This window comes from Bombus affinis, chromosome 6 (genome assembly GCF_024516045.1).
Source record: "Bombus affinis isolate iyBomAffi1 chromosome 6, iyBomAffi1.2, whole genome shotgun sequence".
NCBI classification, from domain to species: domain Eukaryota; kingdom Metazoa; phylum Arthropoda; class Insecta; order Hymenoptera; family Apidae; genus Bombus; species Bombus affinis.
The window spans coordinates 1,553,628-1,579,501 of NC_066349.1; the positions used below are offsets into that span (position 1 = coordinate 1,553,628).

General features: G+C 28.5%; 4 protein-coding genes and 1 pseudogene across 9 annotated transcripts; 2 read left to right on the forward strand and 3 right to left on the reverse strand.

Moving 5' to 3' along the window:
- Positions 1 to 1,263: 1,263 nt before the first annotated feature.
- LOC126917241 (uncharacterized protein PF3D7_1120600-like) lies at positions 1,264 to 6,202 on the forward strand. 3 transcript variants are annotated; one of them, XM_050723941.1, is made up of 9 exons: positions 1,264 to 1,467; positions 1,565 to 1,774; positions 1,844 to 1,966; positions 2,567 to 2,629; positions 2,814 to 2,951; positions 3,014 to 3,175; positions 3,321 to 3,618; positions 3,721 to 3,884; positions 3,968 to 6,202. In XM_050723941.1, exons 3-9 carry the CDS (start codon positions 1,889 to 1,891, stop codon positions 5,147 to 5,149), a joined length of 2,085 nt encoding a protein of 694 aa, XP_050579898.1. In that variant the 5' UTR covers positions 1,264 to 1,467; positions 1,565 to 1,774; positions 1,844 to 1,888; the 3' UTR covers positions 5,150 to 6,202. The 3 variants fall into 3 exon arrangements, with proteins under 3 accessions (XP_050579898.1, XP_050579899.1, XP_050579900.1); XM_050723942.1 differs by lacking the exon at positions 1,264 to 1,467 and having other exon boundaries at positions 1,474 to 1,774; positions 1,850 to 1,966; XM_050723943.1 differs by lacking the exons at positions 1,264 to 1,467; positions 1,844 to 1,966 and having other exon boundaries at positions 1,474 to 1,774.
- A 1,716-nt stretch (positions 6,203 to 7,918) lies between these two features.
- LOC126917921 (uncharacterized) lies at positions 7,919 to 10,069 on the forward strand (the record flags this gene model as incomplete). Its single annotated transcript, XM_050725351.1, has 4 exons — positions 7,919 to 8,252; positions 8,483 to 9,140; positions 9,542 to 9,764; positions 9,860 to 10,069. Coding segments are annotated over 4 exons (1,404 nt in total), but the record flags the coding sequence as incomplete, so codon positions are not given.
- On the reverse strand, positions 9,748 to 13,224 carry LOC126917919 (SH3 domain-containing protein Dlish). Of its 4 annotated transcripts, none has more exons than XR_007711136.1 (6): positions 12,723 to 13,224; positions 11,719 to 11,954; positions 11,137 to 11,511; positions 10,741 to 11,008; positions 10,127 to 10,533; positions 9,748 to 10,016 (listed from the first exon to the last, which is right to left on the reverse strand). XR_007711136.1 is itself a non-coding variant. In XM_050725349.1 (5 exons), the coding sequence occupies exons 1-5, from the start codon at positions 12,769 to 12,771 to the stop codon at positions 10,259 to 10,261; spliced, it is 1,203 nt and encodes a 400-aa protein (XP_050581306.1). In that variant the 5' UTR covers positions 12,772 to 13,224; the 3' UTR covers positions 9,748 to 10,258. The 4 variants fall into 4 exon arrangements, 1 of the variants encoding a protein (XP_050581306.1); XR_007711135.1 differs by having other exon boundaries at positions 9,748 to 10,021; XR_007711134.1 differs by having other exon boundaries at positions 9,748 to 10,037.
- A 709-nt stretch (positions 13,225 to 13,933) lies between these two features.
- LOC126917918 (ski oncogene) lies at positions 13,934 to 24,555 on the reverse strand. Its single transcript, XM_050725348.1, has 4 exons — positions 24,358 to 24,555; positions 20,095 to 23,280; positions 19,645 to 19,874; positions 13,934 to 19,570 (listed from the first exon to the last, which is right to left on the reverse strand). The coding sequence occupies exons 2-4, from the start codon at positions 21,172 to 21,174 to the stop codon at positions 18,763 to 18,765; spliced, it is 2,118 nt and encodes a 705-aa protein (XP_050581305.1). The 5' UTR covers positions 21,175 to 23,280; positions 24,358 to 24,555; the 3' UTR covers positions 13,934 to 18,762.
- On the reverse strand, positions 23,560 to 24,672 carry LOC126917920 (pre-mRNA-splicing factor CWC22 homolog; annotated as a pseudogene).
- Positions 24,673 to 25,874: the final 1,202 nt, after the last annotated feature.

Here is a 25,874-nt window from a genome sequence, read left to right on the forward strand (position 1 = left end):
AGCAACTAATAGAATTTGTTGATTATAACGCCATCATTTAATAACACTTTCTTCATTACCTTATACATATATTTTCATTGTTTAAATAATATAAGATTATGTATTATAAGAACTAGTTATAATACACTTTATATCGTATTTGGTGTTATTTTACTTACAAAAGTGTAAGAAACATGTTTTAAAAGTTTCACAAGTTTTCGCAAAAAAGCTGATTATTTGATTCGTTTTAATCATTTTAGAACAATAATATTATATCATAATTAAAAAGGACAGTGTAAATAGTAAGAAATATATCTCTAGAAACCATTTAATACATATATATTGTTCATATACATTATATTGTATAAAAATATGTCACGTGTAAACGCTAACCAATTCCGAACGATCAACCATAGTAATGAATGAAACTTTTACTAACATATTTGTTATATTTTTCTAAATAAAATGAGACCAAATATATACCACGGTATAATTTGAAGCATATTCGGAAGCAGATATAATATATGGTAAACTAATAAAAAATATATAAACTGAATAAATAGTATAGAAAGAACTATATTTAATTATTGCTACTATCTATCTCAGATAGAAAAGTAGAATCGTACAATGAAATAGGCTTTTGTAGCGTGACACCATATCGATTATAGCTTGTTTATGATGGAACTAAATAGGTTCTTATATATGCTGGAATAGAACAACTTCCACACTTGGTCGCGTGATGCAGCTCCTGTATTGTAGAACAACCAGACCAGTGGCGTGAGTATTCTCATTTCTTCATTGGCGTAACATGCTATGAATGTCTCAGAGAGAGAGAGAGACGGAGACACTCTACTTATCTCTGTCTGGCGAGAACACTAACTTTGCTATCTTCCATGTTGATTTCTCACGACTAGTCATGACTCAATTTTCGGACGGTTTTCCCTAGTGAGTGTCGAGACCTGTTTATATAACCATGGTTCATTTTGTGGCCAATATAGTTTGAAAATCGCACAATTTTACTGTGGGAATTCCTATAGATGATAGCAGACGACAGATTTATCAGAAACTGTTTTAGAACTAGCACAAGTTGTTATTACACAAACATAATTTTTGTAATCATCAAGAATCATATTTTAGTATTCTATTGACTACATGTACAACTAGTTAGTACTTTTCTAACAAAAATTTTTGTGAATATACATATTTTTTCCAATAATAATTATATATAAATATTACAATTTTACAATAGAAAAATTTTCATGTAAATGGAAGTAATATACATAATGTTTTAGAAAAGATTCTGATCTTAAGACTTAAAGATCTTATAGCATTCACCAAATAAAAAATATCTAAATAACATTGGTTATAAAAGCAATCCTTTCGATATAAAATCAACTTTTATTATTTATTAACGTTGGATACCATAAGTGAATCTTTTCGCAACACATTGAATTCTATAGTTAATGAAAGCGACGTATTCACTTGTATGTAAGTAGTACTTATATACATAATACTATCCTACATACATAGTTCGGTTTATCATTCTTTAGAAGTCTCTTTAATGTTACGCATAATTGGTTGACAGTGTATTTTTTGAAAGTTTGGAAGACAACGAATAATTTTACATGCAGACTATTATGAAAACCACTTACAATTTATACAATTATGTATATTCATATAAACTCGGAATAATTGAGTTGAATTTCACAATGACGAGTTAAATCATTTAAATGCCAAAAATTAAAGAATGGATGTTACGGATAATGTTGATGGAGCTTTAGATCCTCGAATACAGGTAATTATCTTTATAAAAATAATTTTTTCATTTCTTTTGCTTATGTCAATAAATATATATTTCTTTAAGTTATAGGTTATATGCGTAAATAAATGATTACTAAATGCAAACGCAATGCCTAATACAGCCTGGTACCATGTTCCACTTTGCTTTCACTTCATTTTCATTCTCAACTTTTGTCAAATAGTAAATGTATATATCTAATAGTAGTTATTTAATTGTAGATTATTATTTTGATAATGTTCTTAAAATAGTTGTTTAATATATAATATCTATTGTTTCAAACAATGTATAACATGTAAATATTTTTATTTCCTTAATGTTATTAGTTAATATCAAAATAATAATTGTCTTTATTATAATAATAATTATTATTATTTTAACGAATAATTTGTAAATAGTAATTCATACAAATTAAAATTATTATTTGATCCATAATTTATCAAATGTAAAAATTGTCTGCTGGAATTCACTGTTTTTTATTAAATAGGAAATTTGTAATTATAAACATTAAAGTCTTTGTAATAGTAAAAATATCAACCATTAAGAAATAAAAAGAATAGGAATTATATAATAATTACAATAATTAGAAATACTTCCATGAAATTTAACTATATATAAAAAACAATATCTCAAAGAATATATGAAATCCAGTTATAATTTTTTATAACATTGAAAATACAAAATACTAATATATTGCATATTAGACAAAATTATATATAGCATATAGAAATTGTCATTAAAAAATAAGTGCCACGAAATTATTCAGTATAAATCATTTTGAATTTTTAGATTGAGTTAGAGAATTTGAACGATGCAACAGATGATATAAATAAACTTGAAACAGAATTGGATGTAAGTATTATTAATTCTTTCAGACAATGAAGTTAAAAGCTTTTTGTACTTTGTGTATAAGCTATATTAGGATATTGATTAAATGATTTTACATAACATTTATGATGTTCAATTTGTATATAAATGTATTAGTTTTTTTTTAATAATATTTAATTCTTAATGATATATAATATTTATTGTTCAGGAAGCTCACACTGCTTTTAGGCAACTATTATCTGAAACTACCAAAAGATTAAAGGAAATATTAAGTAAAGTAGGAAATAGTTGCGTTGAAAAAGCAAGGTGTTATTATGAAGCACTTGAAGTGGCACGCCAAGCTCAGGTGAGACCATAATTAAGATATTTATTAAATTTTGAGATATAATTGAACAAAATTTGATATAGATAAAATGTCAACAACAAGCTCAACTATTCCAAAGAGCAAGCGAAATTCATGTGGCGGCAAAAGAAACTGTGGCATTAGCTGAAAGTAGATTTATGTCACATCAACATGAATGGAATTTTGATCAAGCATGGCAGGATATGCTAAATCATGCAACGCTTAAAGTAAATATGATAAATTAATAAACATTAAACTATATATAAAAAAGAAATGGTGATGATTATGTTGAAACATATACATATGAATATGATGAAGAAAGAATAAAAATTAAAGTTCGGTTCAGTTAATTTTAATTATATTATGACTTAGGTTATGGATGCTGAAAATCAAAAAGCAGAATGTGGTAGAGAACATTACAGAAGGGCAATATTGTTTCATAATGCTGAGAAAAGATTGTTACAACTGGAGGAAAAACACCGTCGTTCCATAATAAAAGCGCGACCATATTTCGAAGTCAAAGCACAGTGTGATCAAATGTTAGCAACTCAGAAAGAACGAGTCGAATGTTTACAAAAAGCAATACAAGATGCAAAGACTAATTATGCCACAAGTCTCCGTAGGTTGGAAGAAATTAGTAATCAAATACATCAACAGCGTCGAGATTATGGTATATACTACTTCATATTATTTTGATCAATAATTCTTTATAGTTAAATTTTTTAACTTTATAATTATATCTTTAATTATATCTTTTAAATCGCATTTACAGATTTTATAGCTAATGGACCCAGAGAACCAGGCGTTGGTGCAGAATTAGTTAGTCCACAAAAGAATTCAAACTATGATGTAGAATTTAACCAATTAAGTGGCAATAAAATAAAGGATTTCATGAATAATCGGCAAAAGAAATATAATAGGATACAAGATTATGATGTGAGTAAATACTTTATTATGTTTTTGTTATAAAAATTTGTGCACCAATAAACATTAATTCTTTATTGTTTCTTGTATTACAGAATGATTATCAATTACAAGAAGATACTGAAAATCTTGGGAAAAGATCGGTTGATGGAAGCGAAGCAATATCTTCTCAATGGGAGTTTGAACTAGAAGCTAACATAGAAAATTTGAATAATTTATCTATCAACAATTCCGTGCTTGATCATGATAGTAAAAACGAAAGTATGTCTGATTTACGTTTCTATAACGAGGAAAATGCAAAATCAAATAATTTCATACAAGAATTAAATTATAAACTTTTGCAAGATACAGATCACTTTATGCAAAATTTAAGTCAATCAAAAAAATTATTAAATGATTTTCAAATGTTGAAAAATTCATTTGTAAATACGCGTTTAACGAAACATTTTGAGGAACCAAATTCAGTGAAAAGTGAAGTTATTGATTCAGTAATGTCAAACAAACATAAAAGTAATTTAAAGAATTGTGTATCGAAATCGTTAAATAATACTCCTATAAAAACAAATATACTTAGTTTCAGCTCGAAATTTACAGAAATGAGTATACGTCAATGTATAGCAAAATATGTGCCAAATAATGTTTTCAATTTTGGTTTTAGTAATAACAAATCTCAAAGTAGCAGCGATATTAATTTATCTTTAAATCTTGATACCAATTCCATGGAAAAACAACAAAGTTTAGATGATATTATAGATCATAAGACTGATCGTGAGAATCTCAAATTTGATAATGTTACAAACTTAGAATATAATAATACGTTGAAAATAAAAGAAGCTAATGATAATGGCCTAAATACCGCAAAAAAAGTCCATGATGCACAATTTAATGACTTTAACAGGATAAATTTACAACCGAAGTTTAGATCTAATTCTACACATTTCTTATCTTTTAGTGCCAGCTTATCGCCAATAGAAGTAAAATCGATTGTAAATTTATCAACTGAAAAGTCTTTGAATAGAAATTTAACTGATTGGAATCAATCTGTTCCAAAACCAAAAAAAGAGCAATTAAGTGTTAATGAATTACCATTATTGTCACTATTTGAGGAAGGTAATTCCTTGATCAATAGTAAAACTAAAAGTTTTAGTATGATTAATTTAGGTGAAAACCGGAATTTCGTACTATCGGGTGACTTATGTTTAAATAATACAAAAACCTTAAGCACAGAAAAATTGGCAAACTTGAAAGATGGTTTCTTTTTTAAGTCTACAAGATAAAGGATAAAAATTACAATCAAGCGAAACAAATGTGATATATTATAAATTTTATAATTTTTTAAATAAGTTTAAACATAATTTCATAAATGGAATTGTACTATTTTTTACTTTGAGTCATATACAAAAGTTCAATAATATTGATTGTATAAATTTTGTTTGACAAGTAGCTATAAAATAGAAATAAATATGAATTATTTATCAAAAAAAGAAATGTATAAAAAGTAATTACATAAAAACAACATTTTATTAGTGGAAAATGTATGCAAATCTCATGCATATCAAATATAGCAACTTAATTTGGACTTTAAAAATGTATATTTAAGAAAAGACGTTATGTCAAGAAATTTGTATCTTTATGATAACATTTTGTACATAGTTCATACTTATGTTCAATTATTCATTAAATTATTTTTCATTATGGTTTATTGCTAGCGCACTTTATTAATTATATATATATTGCTTTTCTCAATTCTTTATGTTTATTGCAGAATTTTCATGTTATAGAAAATTGCATATTTATGATTCAAATTGAAAAATATTTTGTTTCTACGTAGAAAAAGTGATATTAATTTTTATAAGAATGTAATCAATTAACATTGTATCTAAATACGTATGTAAAAAATGTGTGATATTTATCAGCAAAAATTTTAAAATTAATTTTGTTATATAGAATTTATATTTATTATACAGACTTCTTATTTCATTTTTAATTTGTATAATTGTATAATAATTTTCGTTTTCATATTAAGTTTTTAGGCAATGTTTCTTGGTGCTGTATAATGTGTTAAAAACTTTTTCTTGTACAGCATAATTTTAGAATAATATAATTATTATAAAATTATCTGAAATTAATCAAGTTAATTTACATCTGATTCCTTTATATAAAAGTTTGCAGTTTCTTACTGATTTTAATAATTAAATGCAAAACTTATGAATGCCATTAATAATGTTGATTTGTCATCTATGATTTAATAGAGATTCATTTGTATTCTTTTATGTAAATATTGTATACAGATTTCTAGATTTAGATAATAAAAATTGTATTGGCCTGCAGTGCTTTTTTACTTGAGCTATGTATGGTACCATTTCCTGAACTGAGAATATAATTTTTATATTTTAAGATAATAATTAAAATTGACGTTAGTATTTAGTAGGATTTTCGTTTTGTAAGATTTTCAATCTTGTATATTTAATATTGGTATATAAATATACCAATTTTAATATTAATATTTAATTTTTTGATGATTATATTATATAATTTTGTGCTTATATTATATATAACATCATTAGGGACGATGTAGATAAAATAACTGGCATAAATTTTTGGTAATTATTAAATTATCTTTTCGATGAGAATTTGAAAAAATGAGATAGATAAAATTTTAAATAAAGATCTACAAATACAATAATAAAAATAGAAAAGACAATAATACTCGTCAACATCGTTAAATATATTTCTAATCTTCAAAGGGTAGTCAAATATTTGAAGGTTTCGAGAAGTGACAAAGGAGATAGGTGTCAATATGGTTTTTCAAATCTAACCGGCAAATCATACGTATCGAAGTTTACATCGTCAATGTACGTAAAACGTTTTTAAGTAGTAAATTGCAGCGAACGGAAAACAAAAGCTTTCATTAACGAACATTTTATATGCACGTTTAAATTATCCATTTATTCGAAATTATTGGAAATATTGAAATTGTTCATGAATTTATGGAAGTCAAGAAAATTGAAGAATTTTCCTGGAATTAATAATATAATATTGATTATATACTTAGCAATACTTTGAAATTTGGTAATTATCTGACTTTTTCACTGTGAAAATCTCTTATTGTTATTTTATAAATATTGCATATATAATTTGTATAAAATTTGAATTTTTTTTCTCATTTGTCTTTTCATGTATAAATAAAAATATAATAAGTAAAATATAATAAATATAATACATATAAAATAAAAATACAAATAAAAAATTTGTAATGTTTATAAAAGAATCGAAATTAAAGTATTATTCTTTTTCATTTTATAAAAATTGTAATTTTATAACTAATATTAAATAAGTAAAAAATATTCATCGGTTAATTACGTATATAGTTACGTTTTCCATACTGAAATTTTGGAAATTATAACTTTGCTTGCTAACTTAATTATAAATGCATGAATTAAATTAGCAAAAGTTATAATGATATCCGTAACATTTTATAGTAAAGAAAGCGAGTTACGAGGAAACACGATATACAAAATTGAAAAAGTATCGTTCAAAGTGATACACGAGCTGACTTGAGAATCCAAAGAAAAAGATGGAAAAAGAAAATCAGCGAGCTAATAAAGCAAACTGCAATTCGATAAAGAATCAGAACGAGGCACGTGATTTAGTATTCAAGGGAAGCCAGATTCCAAAATTGTGAATAAATAGATTGAATTTCATTTTAATTTTTCACCACTAGAATTCCCTTCCAAAGTAGAAACTAATTTATATCTTAAATTTACAAGAAATTTTTTTTACTTATTTTAAATACACCATTTTTTACAAAAATATATTTTACATATGCGGTTAGTAATCTAAATAAAATTACGAGACATTTATTTAAATAAATGAAAAATCAATTTTAATTAAAAATTACTTTTATGGATTATATTTAGATTTTTTATATAATTGTAACTTAAAAGATAATTGCGCGAACTTACATTTAGTTTAATCTGGTTAGAACTTACATTTTGTTTAATCTACAATAGAATGGAATACAAAATATTAAATGAAGAAAGTATATTTTAAATTGTTTTTTGATTTTAAAAGTAATAATTTACAATTTGGTTAAATGTAACAGTAGCATGAAAGAATTCTTTCAGCGTGAAGAACTAAAAGAACAGAATGACGGAAAGAGGATACAAGAAAACAAAAATTTTAGAATTCTAACCGTGAAGGAAAAAGAACTAAATTACGAAGATGACACGAAAGAAGGCGGCGAGCCAGAAAACACGATACTTGGATTCTGTGCCATTTGTCTTGAAAATATAAATTCAAATGTTAGTCAGAATGTTCCTTGTTCTAATGAGCATACTTTATGTCAACGCTGTATTCAACATTTTGCACTGCAATCAGGTTATTTAACATAATTTTCTAAAATTAATATTTTAATAATTGTTAAAAATAAAAATAAATTAATGATAAATATTATTAAAAGTAGTACGGTTTATTGTTAGCAATATAATTAAGAATATAATAATTTTAGTTTTTCTGCAAAGCATTCTATTTCATCTTATTGGAGATTTAATAATTTAACAACAATAATTTAACAGAGTACTTTCTGAAATTGCAATTATATATTCCAGATCCTGGCTGCATTCTTTGTTATACACAGTGCCAACAATCAAACATGAATTTATTGCAAGAAAGCAATATCAGCTTGAATTCCACATATACACATATGAAAAAGATGCAAATTTCACAACAGCAATCAGACTATTACTCAAAACATCATCAACGATTACGGCAGTGCGATCCTATTAACATTGAACAATTATATACCAAATCTTGGAATCAGAATTACTCTCATATGCTACAAAATTTTGATAGAAATACATTAACATATTACCATAATGATTTTGAAGATACTTCTGATTATGAACAAATTAGAAACCAAAATAATACGAGCGGAGAACGAAGTAGAAATTGTGATAAAGAAAAACAGCGACAAAGTTATTGTAACTTATTTAAAAGAAGAAATGTAGAGTCATATATGTTAGAAGCAAAAGTCAACGGACAAATTACCGCAGAATGTTCTCGTAGACCGATCCGATGCCCACGAATTGATTGTGCTATAAATGTAGCTTTCTCAGCATTGACGCATCATTTCATCTTTGATCATCCAGAGGTACCTATCCTGAATGTAGAACCAGGTATCAAAAGTACACTCATCGTCAGTTTTAGTGCCTTATCTTCCAATACTAGTCGGTGCCTGGCTCTTCTTTTAGTTTCTGGCAAACTTTCGTGAGTATAAACAAGTATATTTAAATTGTTATTATTACACAAAAATGAAAATTTTTTATTTAAGTAGAAAAAAATATCAAGTATTTGTATGTTTAAAAATCATTACTATTAACAATATAAAAAAAATAATTTAGAAAAAGTTTGTCTTTGTAACAATAAGTATTACGATTATGTAATAATTTGTGAGATATATCTACTGATACATATGAATATATCATGTATGATACATATGGCTTTATTGTATTTATATTGGAATAATTCTACAAAATATGTTTTGAAAGTTGTTTTATTATTTTTTTATTCTTAATAGTAAAGAAAAGACTTTTGACATACAGATGTGTTAAGGAGAATTTTAAATATTTAAATAATGCATTTGATTAACATTAAATCTTTATACCAAGAGAACCTATTGCAAAATTATTTAATGGTAGTCAAATCAACCCAAAATATCGAAATCGTTTACCATTATCAGTGCTGGCCGCTCGGCTACATTGTACAGACCAATATATATCTAACGAGAAAATTAATAAAAAAAAAGATTTTCATGAAAAAAATATAATAATCGCTTGGGTTGCTGGGCTGGATATTGGAAATACAACAAACAAACTTTTATGTAGCATTCAGGTATATTATATGATTGATAAAAAAGTTCAGTTGAATAAACGTTTAATACCTATGTACATGATAAATGATATGCATATCGACTACTTCCACAACAGGCTGTGGACAAGATTGATAATGAAGGCTTACGTTGCCTAACATACACAGGTCCAGTGAACTCATTAAGAACAGCACAATGTCCTCAAGACATTTATTCAACAGGTGATTGTATAGTTCTGCATGAAGGTCTCCTCAGTCACATTACATCAGATTGTGCTACACTTAATGTTAATGTTACTGTACATTAAATATATTACAAAATTTATGTATATATATAATTAAATTCCAATTATCCCCCCATTAACATTATTAATGATAATACTTACACAGAGAAAATTGTATCTTTGATGTCTATCCAAATTGTTGAATACCGTTTGGAGTGTAATACTATGTAATAGTATATTATTATTTGAATACATGTATAAAATGCAAAGAGATAAAAAAGTATGTCTAATATGTTATAAACTCGTCATAGCAGGAGGCCGTGCGTACGCTTTTGGAATAAATCCATATTTTCGAGTTTTAGGCGCATATGCCCACAACCAACCATCTACAGTTTGATTTCCTAAATCTGCATATATCCAATCAGCTCTTCTCACAGATAAATCATCTGGCGCCTGCGCCTTATAATCATAAAGTACAACTAATTCTGTGCCATTTGTTTCATCTCGAAAATCTCGCAAACCTTTTTGCTGTAATGATTCATTTCCTGACATATTGTTATTTCCTTTTCCTTAAAATAACATAATAAAAAATTGAGATTAATTAAATTGTTAAGAATATACAAATGAAAATTCTGAATATTATTAAATAATGTTGAAATTAACATAAACTTCCTCCATGTATATATATTTAAAATTGTACACTATAAATAAATCTGAATTTAATTTTTTTCGTGTTTTATTAACATTAATTTTCATAAAAAAGGACGAAGACCAACCTAAGCCATGTGTTTCTGTAGATGTTGTAGCTACTGTAGTAGTAGTGGTAGTTGTAGTAGTTGTTGCATATGAATGAAGAACATGTCCTGGATACACAAATCCAGATGGTACAAATCCTTCATTACCATCACAATGTCTAAGTACCCAAAACCAGTCAGGATCATCTCGATTGAGTACAGTTACAAATTCACCTCTTTCTACACTAACATCATTTTCATCTCTAGCCACGAAAGTATAAAGTACAATATATCTCCCAGCTGATGGATCCTGTAACATGCATTATACAAATAAAATATTATGTATCTTTCTGAAAATTAGTAAATTCTAAAGATTATATAAGTTATTTTCTTATGCAGTATTCATAATATATAAATTTAAAAGATTTGTATATATACCTTAAAGAAAGGATGTACATCTGGCTGAGAGGATATAGTCTGAATAGAATTTTGAGACTGTGTGATGTTAGATCGATTAACATTCACATCAGCAGTGGTGACATTACGAGCGTAACTTTCACAGTCTGATGCTGATCCTGTGTCAGTTTGTTGGGTATCTACAGTTTGTGAACGACCTGTACCAGCAAAATCACAATCAGTCTCATTAGATCTTGGTAATTTCTTTTTCACATTATTCATAAGAGTAGCAAGTGTTAATTCAGCAAGCTGAGATGTATAAGGTGCACAATATGAATGCGGAACAAAACCTTCCATACGTGTATCAGCTGCTATTACATATACCCAATCATTCTCTCTATATAAAACATTTACAACCTAAAACATGCAAAAAATAATACAGAATAACAGAAATAAATATGTGAGGATGAAATTAAAGTTAATAACAAATTTTATAAGTAATAATATTTATGAACACAAAACAAATATAAAAACATGAAGTTAGAAGACATGAAGTAAACAAGTAACAGACACAGTGAAGAACAACGTTATTCACATATATAAAGACATATAAAAATTGCTAACCTGGCCTCGTTTTACTTGGAGTTCATCGTCAACACATGGTGTAAAATCATGAACAATAACCATCTTACTATCTGGTGACAGACCATTTTCTTTTTCTATACCTACTCGGACCAATGTCTCAATACTAGCACTTCCTGTTATACGACCAGGAGGCAGTGGTACTTTTGTTCCTAAACCAAGTCCTGTACTGCCACCACCAGCGCAATCCTTCTCCAAATTAAAATTGTGTACTCCTGCTGTAATATAAAGTTCAAAATTTTTACTTTTATATTTCTTCCTTCATATTCAGAGTAAGTTGGCTAACTCTGTTACTCTGAATTACACTAAAATAAATAGCATAATTTGTTTTGTAATATAAAAAGATGTTTTAAATGAAAGTTATATGACATTAAGGAGGTATACAATATAACAATTGGCATTTCATTAATTTGCTTTTTTATTTATATGTAAAGATTATTTTATATATATGATATGTAACATATTTGATCCTGTAATTCAAAGTAGTTAGCACAGTTAAGTAACTCATTTATTATATAATACACATAAAAACAGGATAAATTTATGTTACAACCCAATAAATAGTTTATAAGGATATAAGAATCTAAAAGAATTTTGATATATAGAATAGCACATAATTATATATAAATAAACTATTATGTGTTCATTACATAAGATAATAATATATCTAAAAATGACTATGAACGTCAATAATAAACTTGTCAATTCTCAATATTTTTATTTAATATATTCTTATTGTTCAATATATATAAGAAAATTTTAACCATATTTTTAGTAAAATTTCAAACTTAAATATTTTCTTTTCGCTCAATAAATATTTAATTATTATAAACAATGAAAAGTAATTATATATAGACGTAATTTTAATAAATATATGTAACAGCTCATATATGTATACATACAGTGTATTTTATATATTACATTTTTAATAGAAAATAAGATTGAAAAAATATCCTTACAAAATTATTTGATATTTTATTACTCACGTTTCTTTTTCTTTCCTCGACGTATGCGAACCGGACACAAAAAAGCCATTCTGCTTTTTTAAAGTTCAGACAAAATTATATTTCCAGAACATGAATCGTTCAATGCAAGATATTACTGAGGTAAAGCATAGCAGGGGTAAATATATTAAACATTTCAGTAAAAATGATCCGTTCTTCTTACATCTTAAAAATTATATCGGTATTTCAAACATTTTAGTACTTATTAGTACGAATACGATATAAAGGTATAATCGTGGTTATAACGGTACAATCTCGAACCAGAAACACAATTACTCCATCGTTCTCCTGAAGGATTTTAGATGAAGATGAAACTGAAATTTAGATATTTATAGTCGTGAATGCAACAGGTAGACGGCGCTTCAGCAAATATAATATTGTATAACAATATGTCAAGCAAATGTTTGTTTATATTGTTCAAAATATGCATCTTTCGAAAGAAGGTTTGTTATAAATGAGAAAATTCGTTATCCCATTTTATTGATAGGTCGTTATTTTTTAAATATTGGTATTTTTAATAGTACAGTTTGAACGTACAAGTATAAAATTTATTGCTTATTTTAAATTATGCACATATTATGAATACATAAAGATGTTATTCGACAAACGCATTTAAGATTAATATGATATATATAGTTATTTATACGATCATATAGGTAGCTTATTATTGTAAACTTACGGTGCCATGTACGTTCCAACTGAAATATAAAAGTTTTTTTTATATATAAATTTTATAATAAATGATTGTATAATTACAATTAATTACGAATATTCTGGTTTATAATATAATTCGTCAAGAACTTAAATAATATATACCTAGTATTCAACTTTTGCAGTAATTTAAAAATATAAAAAAAAAGATTCATAAAGAGTAATACTTTAAATTATTTTTGGTTAATGAATATGAATAATTGATATGTGAGTAAATATGTATATAACAAATTTGATACAAAAATTACATAGATTAAATAATATGTAATACTGAATTTTTTAAGTCAATAAATAAATAAAATAAAAATGCTTAATAATTTTCCAAATTTATATATATATGAGAAACAAGAATACCTTTTCTACATAATGAAAATAAGATACTTGTGAAAATAAATTGTGATTCTATTTCTGGATAAATTATTATGCTATAAATATTAATAAGTTTAATGAAAAGAAATCGAAGCAATAACATGAAAAAAATCTTATTTAATCGAAACGTCGTTTATTATCTCAATTAATATAAATGACGATAATAGCCTTATCTATAACAATTTCCCCTCATATACATTCAACAATGAGTATTTTTTTGGAAAATAATTATATATACATTTACCCTACAATTATGCCAAAAATCAGATCAATACTGGAGCTATATTTCATATATCCATCGTTAAATATCGACCCATAAGAATATGGAATTCGTCGTTCGAATATAGAAATTCGATCATACAAAAATTCAAGATAATATTTAAAGTGATTAGAAAATTGTATAACGTTAAATTGTTCTAAACCGCTTTCATTATTTTTTTTTTTTTTTTTTTTATAGTTAGATAGTATTATTCAAAAGTTCAACACTATATAAGTACGTTATCAGAGACATGGCCTTACATATATTAAAGATTCTGATAGTAAAACATTTTCGAAAGTCTTATATATTTTAAAAAAATTTAGAATATCGGAGAAGCCATCCACATATTTCTTTTGTCACTTTTTCACCTTTTTTGTTGTAAAATATACAAAATTCAAATAAAACATCAAATTTTGTACTTTCATATTGCACTTTTTTTATGTATTTAATTTCTTATGAGTATTCGTTAATTATGTAGTGTACGAAACACATTTACAGTTGCTTACGAAAATATTCGAACACTTATAAAAAACTTTTATGAATATATTGTGTGCGTGATACAAGACATTTTAATATTTCGCTAACATTGTGATGAGATCCAGTTACCATGAGTATATTAGTAGTTTGAAATATATTAGAAAATGTACATAGAAGATACAAAATATGTAGTGCAATTTTTAACATTTATTATATACTCAAACGGTTATTCTCTCTCTCTCTTTCTCTCTCATGCTGTATATTAATTTTTTATTAAATATATATTCGCAATAAATATCTTGTAACTTGTATATACATTTTCAGATTAGTTTCAAATTTGACCAAGATGATAGTAATGTCTCATTACAGCGCCACTGCAATTTTTAAATGTTTTATATAATACATACAATATATGTATTACGTATATATATATATACGTAAAAGTTTTCTTTGACAAGTGTTGAAATACTTTCATGAGCTTCTGTACGTCTAACTCTATTATGCCATCTATCGAAGAGTAAGTGTAAGTTAAGAAAATAAACTATTGATAGCGTGCATGATAATTCGCGCAAGAATCTCAGCACATTTTACTAGCATAATATACATACATACCACGTCCCCGGTAAATACAAATGATTTCCATATTACTAGTCAATTAACATAGCCGATAGCTTCTGTTTGTTGTTTGTTTCATGGACAAAACAAATTCGACGTCAGTCTGAAATAAAACGTTCTATTATCCTCGAAAGAGTGTGCACACTATTTATATATGTTAACAAGGATCAATAAACACACTAGTTATTATTACTAAATTCGATCATAAAGCAATATTTTACGCATATTCTATCTTATAATTATCACGTATAAGGTCGTTTAATTCTATGAAATAAATTGCATCGAATAATAATGTTTTATTGCATCTGAATATTTAGCATAATGAACGCTTTATCTATCGCTCAATAGTTTATTTTCTTGAATCCTGGATTCATGGATATATAAAGAGAAAACAATGGGAAACTCGTTCGATTGGTATTTCATATCTACATCTAACGTGAGCACGGAATTCTATTATAGCCTAGCATTTGAAATGAGAATCGAACGAGTTTTTTAATATTAATGTGTTAATATACGCATACTGAGTACAATATTGCGCACAATATTGAGCGTATGCGTATAATAATGCAATAATTATACTACAATTACTATTCACCCGCGCACGCGATTATGTCTTCTCATTTTTTTCAAATTGAACTAAATGTATCATAACAATAACGATATTTCTTATTTACGAAACACTTAATAACATCTCGTTTTACTTTTTATAAATCACCTTAATTAATTCAAGAGCCGACTGGCAGAATAATATCTATTCGAACGAACGAAATCCACATTAACGCGTTTTCGTGCATAAATGTTAATAAAGTCAGGCGTCGCATATTATGTATTTATTTGTAAACTTCCCATTTTTAACTTAAAATACATCACCCATTCGAAATTAAAATACATCTTTAGTCATGGCAGTTACATGATTTTTTTATCGAAATTTTTATACGCAGATCTCAGATATATGCAAAAAAAACCGACCTTCCTACGCGATTCATACATGTACTATTTACCACAATATTCTAATTATTCTATAATAAACCGAGTGTATGAAAATCATAAATTATTACACTGTTCACCTTAGGTGGGATACTTATATTATTACAACAATACGATGTAACATACATGTCATATATATATTGATCAAATGTTATATGGAGTATAATTATGAATGTATTTATCCTACGTTATCAATTGTATTTATACACTTTTATCAATTTTTCCCTTCCTCTAACAGATTGCTTTGAAAATTCATGATTTACTTAGGTTTAAAAAGCGAGTGTTTTTTTATGAATAATAAAATTGAAAATGGAAATTTCTTAATGCGTTGTGCTTTAATATGATACAAGAATTACTGGCACTCTTGTTATATTAGAAAAATGTACGTGATAAGAGATCTCCGAAGCAGTCTCGAAATATGTGTATATGTATATTTCAAATACACAAATATATAATTATTGTTTCTTTTGCTATATCATATGTAAATATGTGTAAGATTTATATCATATTGTTCTAATATGTACCTGATACAAAAAGCTTTTAAAGCTTATAAAACAACCTTTCTAATACATGTTTAATTTTTAAAATATTTTATACATTTAAAATATTTAACTAACACTTTAAAAGAAGAAAGAAATTCATGTTGTTATAATTTAATAAGAGTACACTGAATTTTCAAAATTTCAGTTTAAATTTAAGTTTAAATTATGCTTCACTTTACATATTGTGAGATGGAACAAATAAAACAGTGACAAAAGATTTAAGAAAATAAAAGAATACGCAAATATTTAAATTAATAAGATTAAGAAGAAATATATAGTGATAACATATACAAATATAAAGATATATATTATATAAATATTTATACCTTTATATTTTTATATTCGCGTATTCTTTTATTCTTAGATATCTAGTGTGTATTTCTAGGTATATATGCATCTCTAAATCAATATTGGTTTTGCAAGGATACTTGGAAAAAATGTGTTGCTTCTGTTATTGCATGTACATGCTATTATAGCAAATAAAAATGAAAATAACATTGAATAAGAATCAATTGTGCTTGTAATTTCGTTTCAGAATTCTCTATAAATATTGATTGTATTATCTCTATACAAATTAATTTTTGATCGTGTAAAAATATTTGTAATAAATCACATTTAATGTTTTAAAACCCACAGGGTCAAATTCTTTTAATTTTACATATAACTAAAATGATATGTAGATACAATGTCACAAATAAATATTGATATCAAAAGATAGATAAAAAGAGAGAGAGAGAGAGAGAGAGAGAGAGAAAGAGAGAGAGAGAAAATATACATAACACGATTTTACGTATTTTTTATAAAACAATATTCATTTCAATCCAACTGTTCATAATTGGAATTAAGTTTCTTTATAATACAAGAATAACTAAACATACAAAAAGTTAATAATTTTTTTATATAAATTAAATTTCTTCGATTTAGCATATCGCTTGAATAATAATTTTATAATTTTGAAATGTATAAATAATTAACTTATTTTATTTATTCAAATATGAAGATTACTAGCGAAAAATATGATTTTGTTGTTTATTATTGTTTCGCGCTATAAAAACGATAACTAGAACATAATCGAGATTTCTGATATTCTGGTGTAATACGAACTGCTGAAATACACCTAGATTTTTGCTTAGAACATTCCTAATATAATAATATAGCACCTAAAGATTTTTTGTACTTTAGCAATATTTTGCATGATAATATTATCAATATAAACATACATCTATGGTACTTGAATCATATTTACATTATGCAATCATGACTATAAAAAAGTAAATGGAAAGCAATCTAATCTCGTATTTTCTGACCACTGTTTAATTTTACAATTAAACGAATGATCATAAAAATCTTGCGGCATATTTAATATGCACAGGAAACCTATTTAACACGTTCCGTGCCGGACCAATTTTTTGTTACTTTCCATTCAGGCCGCGTCAGACATATACGCCCCACGTTATTACGATTGATAGTTTTGCTTATGCCTTAAATTTTTTAAAATATTTTAATATTAATAATAGTGCAAATAACATAATTATCAAGAAAGGGGTGTATTGTTTATGACGTATTAGAGATCAAAGCAATAAATTTAATTTTTGTTTTATTTTTTAATTTGTGGAATTATTTTAACAAACACATGATTGAACATTTATTCCACTAAAATTCCAAATGCCTTGGACAGGAAATTCAGCGTGGGGCTTATACGCTCCACGCGGCACGGAACATGCTAAAAAGACTATTAAGTATAATTATATTAAATGGCATGGTAAATTTTGGTTAACTTATGTTACTTTTTCTCTATATTACAATATCTACATTCGATTTTAATTAAAATCGACATAAACAAAGTATGGTTACAATAAAAATTTCAAATTAATGGTTATGATGTTAAAGGCTTTCTATTTATCACATAACCTAAACAGTTTTTATTTATTTAGAATTCATCATTATCGTTATTATAACTAGTACTAAATTTAATGCATGCTTATCCAATAAAAGATGAGCGTTGCAAAAAATTGCTGAGCAGTTTTGTATTAAATAATTTAAAAAACTCTAATCACTGATTTTATTCTTTACTAACAGTTAGAACAACAGGTTCAGACTCTTTATTATTTGATGGTAATAAAGCTTCCGTTTCCTCACTACCTTCTGTACTATCTGCTGCACTCGCTGCATTTGTTGGTTCCTCCTTTTTATCACCATCATTAGATGATTGTATTTGCTGCATTTGCAATTGATTACGTAATCGTAATATTTCACGTGCATCCGAACGTCGATGACGTCGTAATTGTGCATTTTCTAAAACTATGCGTCGCGCCATTTCCAAAACATCTTGTGGTGCTTCCAAAGCTAATAACCTTTCCTCCAAATCTATCGCTGCCGTTCCTTCCGAATCAGAATCACTTTCCAGTGAAGAGGTTCCAATTTCAGCCAAAGGTGGTTCTATATTTATCGTAGACGATGTTACAGCAGCACTACTTTCTTCTTCTTCACCCATTTCATGTTTAGTTTTTTGAGGCAGTTCTTTTTGATTGCTTCCAGGTGTGTAAGAAGGGAATGCAGAATATACACCAATACTAGATCCAGAACTAGGGGATATTTTCTCAGATTTGACATTATCCGACGAAGCTTCTTTCTTTTCGTTAGAACTCGATGTGTGATGGTTATAACGTTTATGATCATGATGATGTCGTCGTTGGTGGTGAGCAGATGGTGGAAGTACTACAGGCACTGATGGTGCAGGTATAGGTGCTAAGGCTACATTTGGTTGAAAGTGTGGTTCAAAACGTTTGCATTCAGAGAGAGGAACCACGTGCTCTGGATGTTGTAGTACAGGTGGACCACGACTGAGATACGCAGGCACCAACGATGAACTGTTTATGAAAAAATAGGAGCATGTTATAAAATATCTCAAATTGTTTTAACTGTATTCATTTAATATACTTACTTATCCTTATGCTTGCAAGTATTTGTGGTATTCCATGGTCTAAAAGCTGATGCTCCTCTAGCTGCTAATTCAAAGACTGCCCATGACATTTGTAGATATGGATCAGTTGCATTGGCTACCTGAGATACAGGATGATACATGCCCAAGCCATTTCCATTATAAATTCCTGGACAATCTTCTCTTCCTATATCCTTCCTAATTCGTTTTATTTTTTCTGAATCATGCCGCAACTGTAAAAGGGTTCTTTATTTTCTTCTTTCCATTCTGTTTATTTTTTGATATATAAGCAGTACCATGAAATCATAATATTAATTGACATTTATATCTCTTTCATGTAAAATTAGATATTTTGTGAATATAACATAATATCATCCTTCCTCTCTATTATATTACTTATGAAAATAATTTAGGAATTAGTATTTTTATGAAAACAATATAGGAATACAATACCTCTGATTTTCGCTTGGAACCCAATGTAAGATGTTTTTCCTTCAATTCTCGAAACAAAGTAAGTGACTTATTATAATGTTCTTGATCTCGTGAAAGCAACAAATATGACCGCCAATTTGCTGAATCAAAGCCCCAATGACACGTACGATTTTCAAGAGATCTATGAGCATGTCTGACAAAACGTTGAGGTGAGAATTGACAGCCACATTCAATACACTCTATGCACACTGAATCATCTGACTCAAACAAACTTGCATCAAAGATGCCTTTACATTTTCCAAAACACTCATGATACACCTTAAACTTGACAATGGATTCTTCATCATTGTCATTTTTAGTACATGCTTTCTTGTCGATGTTATCTTGGTTACTGATCTGAGAGGGATCGCACGACTCTGTCCGTAGTAGTAAAGCACTGACAAGCCTCTCGGCATCTGTTTGAGTGATAAGGCCACAGGAAGGAGCATTACGTGGTAGGATTCCTGAATGCTTAAGTTCTTCCAACTGATCTCTGGTACATCGTGAACAATAGATTTGCAATTCATCGCAAACTTGATTGATCTGATGAAGAGAAAATTCTTGCAAAACAGTGTTTAATATTTGTGGTAAACATAACCTCCTTTCGCCTCCTACAACAAAACACGATATTCTCTCGCCCTCCAAGATCGTCTCACATCTTTCAGAACAACTTTGGTCTGGAGCTGTTAAAATGGGTATCTGAAACTCCAATTCCCTCTTTTCACAGATATTTTTCGATCGTTCCAATTGCGGGTCTTCGTCAGAATCTTCGAGTGGTTGATCGGTTCTGCGAACTTTGCAAGGGCCGATAGGCGTCACTGATGAATTATTGTCCTTTTCAGTGTCTTTGGAGATCTGTTCGGAGTCGATAACGCAACTACTCGATCGGTTGGGAGAATAACAAGGTTGTTCCTGCAGTAAACTTTTGCAGTCCATACCAAGCAGGGCTGAGCTCGGACCCTGTAAGCTTTTTACAGCGGATAACTGATATGTCTTCAACACGGTCTTCAGCTGCGGGCTATACGATTGACTGTTCGTATTCCCCGGCAATAACGTCTCCATTATTCGTGTCTACGTGAAAAGAATTGCAGGAGATAAAACAGGCTCACACGAAATTCCCGAGACTCGTGACATACCACGCTATTTTGTACGACTCATAATATAGGCGTATTTACACCCACAATATATACGTTCACTCTCCGAATATTTAATTCGACGTATTAGCTCCCGTTCCTCATTATACGGAAAAGCTTAACATTTGGCTAAAGATACAAAGTGTTCATCTTATGTTCCATCTTCATTGCTCCTGTTTCTCACTCGGGAACAAGCTTAACCCGTTCATGTGTCTTCTCCCCTTGTAATATTATATTATCCGCAGTCTATTGTCCATCGCAACGGAACCTCCATGTACATGATAATTCTCTTTCAATCCTTCAGTACGTTCCACTACCAATATACGTATAATCTGTATAATGTTTTGTTCTCGTTCAATTTTCCATTTATTACCAATACACTACTGGAATACACTATCGATGAAATTATTCCTCGCAACTTGTTCCGTTTCTACCTCTCGCTGATTTCATTTGCATATTTTCCCATGTTTTACGTTATTTTCATATCAGTTTTACGTTCTCTGGAGCGATGTACGCGCATTGTGTCGCGAGCTTGGTTATCACTGGCGTTCGTTTCTATCGTCACCGTCCGCGATATTATCGTATCCACCGTCACCTATAGTAGCTATCGCGATCGCGACCGCCATTCGACCGCCACCGCCACAGCTATTTCTACCACCACTGTCGCTGCCGCCGCCGTCGCAGTCACCGCCACCGTCGTCGCCACTGTCACTCTACACTTTACACTGGCCACTCTCGGTCGTTACCGTATGACCACCACCGACACAACCAATTAAATATTCTCGTTAATGCTATTTGTCGCAGTAATTATATCGACGATACGTTCGATCGATGAATATTATCACCAGGACGAGTGACATTCTTGGAGAATAAATCGACTCGGTACATCGCGACCGAGTAATATCGATCGCACCGAGACACCGACTACTCGAAAAGACACGCATTATTCTTTATGACATCGTACGTCAATTATCAACGTAATACATACATCGATTATACACAGACAAGAAAAAGAATCATTCACAGTCTACACGTGATATTAGTTCGTCTGGATATTACTGTTTAGACTGGCACTTCTTATGACAAGACTGTATTCTCCTCCCCACTCACCCATGGAACGTCGTTTTTGCGATACAAATACTCCACCTTGCTTCTTTTTTCTCTCTCTCTCTCTCTCACACACACACAAATACATGCGCGCGCGCGCGCATGCACACATCTACACACGTACACTCTAACTGTACGAGTATGTAAACACGAGAAGATAGCACTTATAAAAGATGTATATTATTGTGTAGCTTTGTAACCATACAGAGCATTGTACTCTTAATTATGTATATGTATAATACATAATTTTATGTACATATATAGTATATAATAGTCCTGTATATGTGTATGATCGTGTTGAACACTCATGGTTTTCTTAGTTTAGGTATAAACGATTATCGTAGACTGTACACAAGCCTCGCGAATATCATGTCGTCGAGCGAAGTTCACTGTAACCCTTGTTAACACCGCTTCTGAACACCAAGCCAGCGCTTGGCCTCCTACCGCGCTCTCTGTGTGTCTAACCACTACCTACCACGTTAGCAGTTTCGTCTCTATCGTGCTTTCGTATCTATTGAATGTATGATGTATACGTATGTGTGTGTGAATGTATATATATATGCGCACGTTAAAGATGAGCCTCGGTTAGCCGTGCTTGCTTCCGAAGGATGTGGAATGGTTGAGCTACGTATCTATGGGTTGTGGTTGTGGCATAGTGTCGGTCTGCTCACAGTTGTGGTGACGGGGTGGCGACGGCTAAGTATTTAATCACGTGATTCCCCCGTCAAAATAGGCTACATGCTGGTACACCCACATGGTCACATGGATAGAAGTGCATTTATTCCGCGTTCATTGTCAGGGCGAACTTAACACGCGTCGCACACACCACATCTTCATACTGTCGGTAATAGCATATTTTAAATACGATGACTTAATATTCTTGTTAATAACATAAATTTATATTATAAATAATACTTTTCAGGTAAATCTGTACGAATGACATAAAAGGAAATTTTTTACGAATATTATATAAATATTATGGTATAAATATTATAATCTCTCTAGCTTGTGTGTAAAAACGAATTTTGGGACAAAATTATAATATTTTAAGAAACAAAATATTGTTATAGAAAATAATTTCCTAGAATTAGTTTATAGGAAATTTTAGTATTAATAGGTTATTTTGAAATAATTTGTAAAAATTTTAAGAGCTAGATTTTACATGATGCTAAATTTTCTTAAGGTCATTTAAAAACTTTACACAAAATAAAAAATATTTTTTTATATTTATTTATAAATTTTTATGGCAGGTTTTAGATAAAATTTTAAATGTTTCTTTAGATTGTGCGAGTGGTCTGTGAGACCAACCAAATCAATAGACAAAAAAGAATTTCTTGTGAAATTAGTGTTTTATGAGAAACAATCCATCAAATACATGTTTTAACGTAATGTCTTTCACATATTGATAAAGTTTCAGTAGTCCCATATATACGGGAAGTTCTTGAAACAAAATTTTGATAAATGTCTTATTGGAACTTGTTGTAATGTCTTTGATTAATTTTATACAATAGAAAACTTCCTACAATATAGAATTAGTAAATAGTAAATGAGCAAAAAATTTTGATACATTACATAATTTATTTATATTTAAATAGTACTATATGATATAAATCTTAAAAAAGTTGAACTTAAATGGTGTGACATATTTTATGGCACAAAACTGATTAATCAACAATCTAGAGAATGTTTCATATATTTTCATTTCTGCACAACAATCTAAGAATATATGATATACTTCAGTTTCTTGACCAGGTTTTACTGGTATTTTCATTAATTTGTGTGCATACTCTTCAAAATCAAATGATGAATGTATTATTAAACATATGGTTCTTTTGAATACAGTTGCATTTGTCTCTGTGTTATCTACTATAATATCTTCTTTCCTTTCCACCATAGCAGTACTACTATTTTCATCAGAACTTTCATTTTTTGTCATTTTCTTCTTTACTCTCTGAATCACTGACATCTGGATTTAATATTTTTTTATTTAATTCTTTATATTTACCTTCATTATTAATATATTCTGCATCAGACGAATACATTTAATATATCTTGAGAATCTGTTGTTTCATCTAATGTTATTAAATAAGTAAATGGATTCTATTCTTCTACAAGATCAAGCTGCTTCATGATTCTTAAATTTGTCTTTTCAAACTTGAAATATAACTTCAATTAGGTATCGAATTTTTTTTATCTATTTGTTCTTCATATAATATATTTTTTTATATAATATAGCTTTGATAGCCTTTCTAGAAGTTTCAATTAATTTCATATCACATTTTCTCAAAAATACAATTGGTATTTCTACCGAGTCATCCATCAGCCATTCTATTTACCATCTCACCTTTATTATGTCATCCACCAGTTCCCAGTAAGAAAACCAAAATTTGTAAAGCCACAATTTCACTGCTACTCTCATTCAGTGCTACTCTTTGATTTAGCAAATGTGCTATAAATATCCCAGAAGATATACAGAGAGGTTTGTCATTCTTTCTGAAAGCATATTTAAACTGTATTATTAGACGTTTCAATATTAAGTGTCCTATATTTGAGAATCTAGAATTAATGATTGCAGTAAGGGCTGCATAAATGGATGTAAACAGTGAAGATGTTGCTTGAGCTTATACAATAGACTTAGTGAGCAAACCTCTACTTCTAACAATATTTTCTTTCAAGTTCTTGAATTATAAGTCACATATTACTGACATGAACTTTATTAATGTAAACATGTAGAGATTTTTTTAGGACTTTCTATGCATGGACTTTCTGATTTATCAATGATCTCAACTTATATTATTCATAACTTTGCTGGTGGTATACAAGCACCACCTGTTTTTGATGTTAACAGTTCAACTATCCGATCTTGCCTTGCTTTGTCCGAAGCGCTTGTTTCTTTATCTTTTCCATTTCTTTATCTATAATTTCATTTTTTTTATTTCTTATCATTTTTGTTTTTCTCACTGATGTACATGTGGACTTGGTGAGGGTACGGTCGCATAAACAAGTCTAGACAATTCTATACTGAAAGCATTGACAATCCGTCCATCTTTTGAGTTGAAAAAAATCAAGATGGAGGGCAAGAAACAGGTCCCGTTTTGCGCATGCGTAACATGTATGTATGTATACATAGATACTATGAATGTTTCAAACAAAGACAGAGACACTATATTCGTCTCCGTCTGTTTCACAGAGCGAAACCTTTTCTTCTTCTCCATCTTGATTTTTTTCGACTCAAAAGACGGGCGATTTCTTAATATATGTATATACTGATATCAAATCATTAACATTATTATTATATATAAATGGAAGTTTTATAATTAAAGAGTATTCCCACTATCCATAAAAAGTATTTTGTAAAATGTAACATTGTATGATATAGTTTCGTAAAGTAGATTATAACTGAATTTATTTAAAAGACATAATAATCATAGGATAGAAATATATATATATATATTTATTTATTTATTTATTTAAGAAATTATAAATGATATGTATGTAAAATATAAATTTGTTTTCTAACAA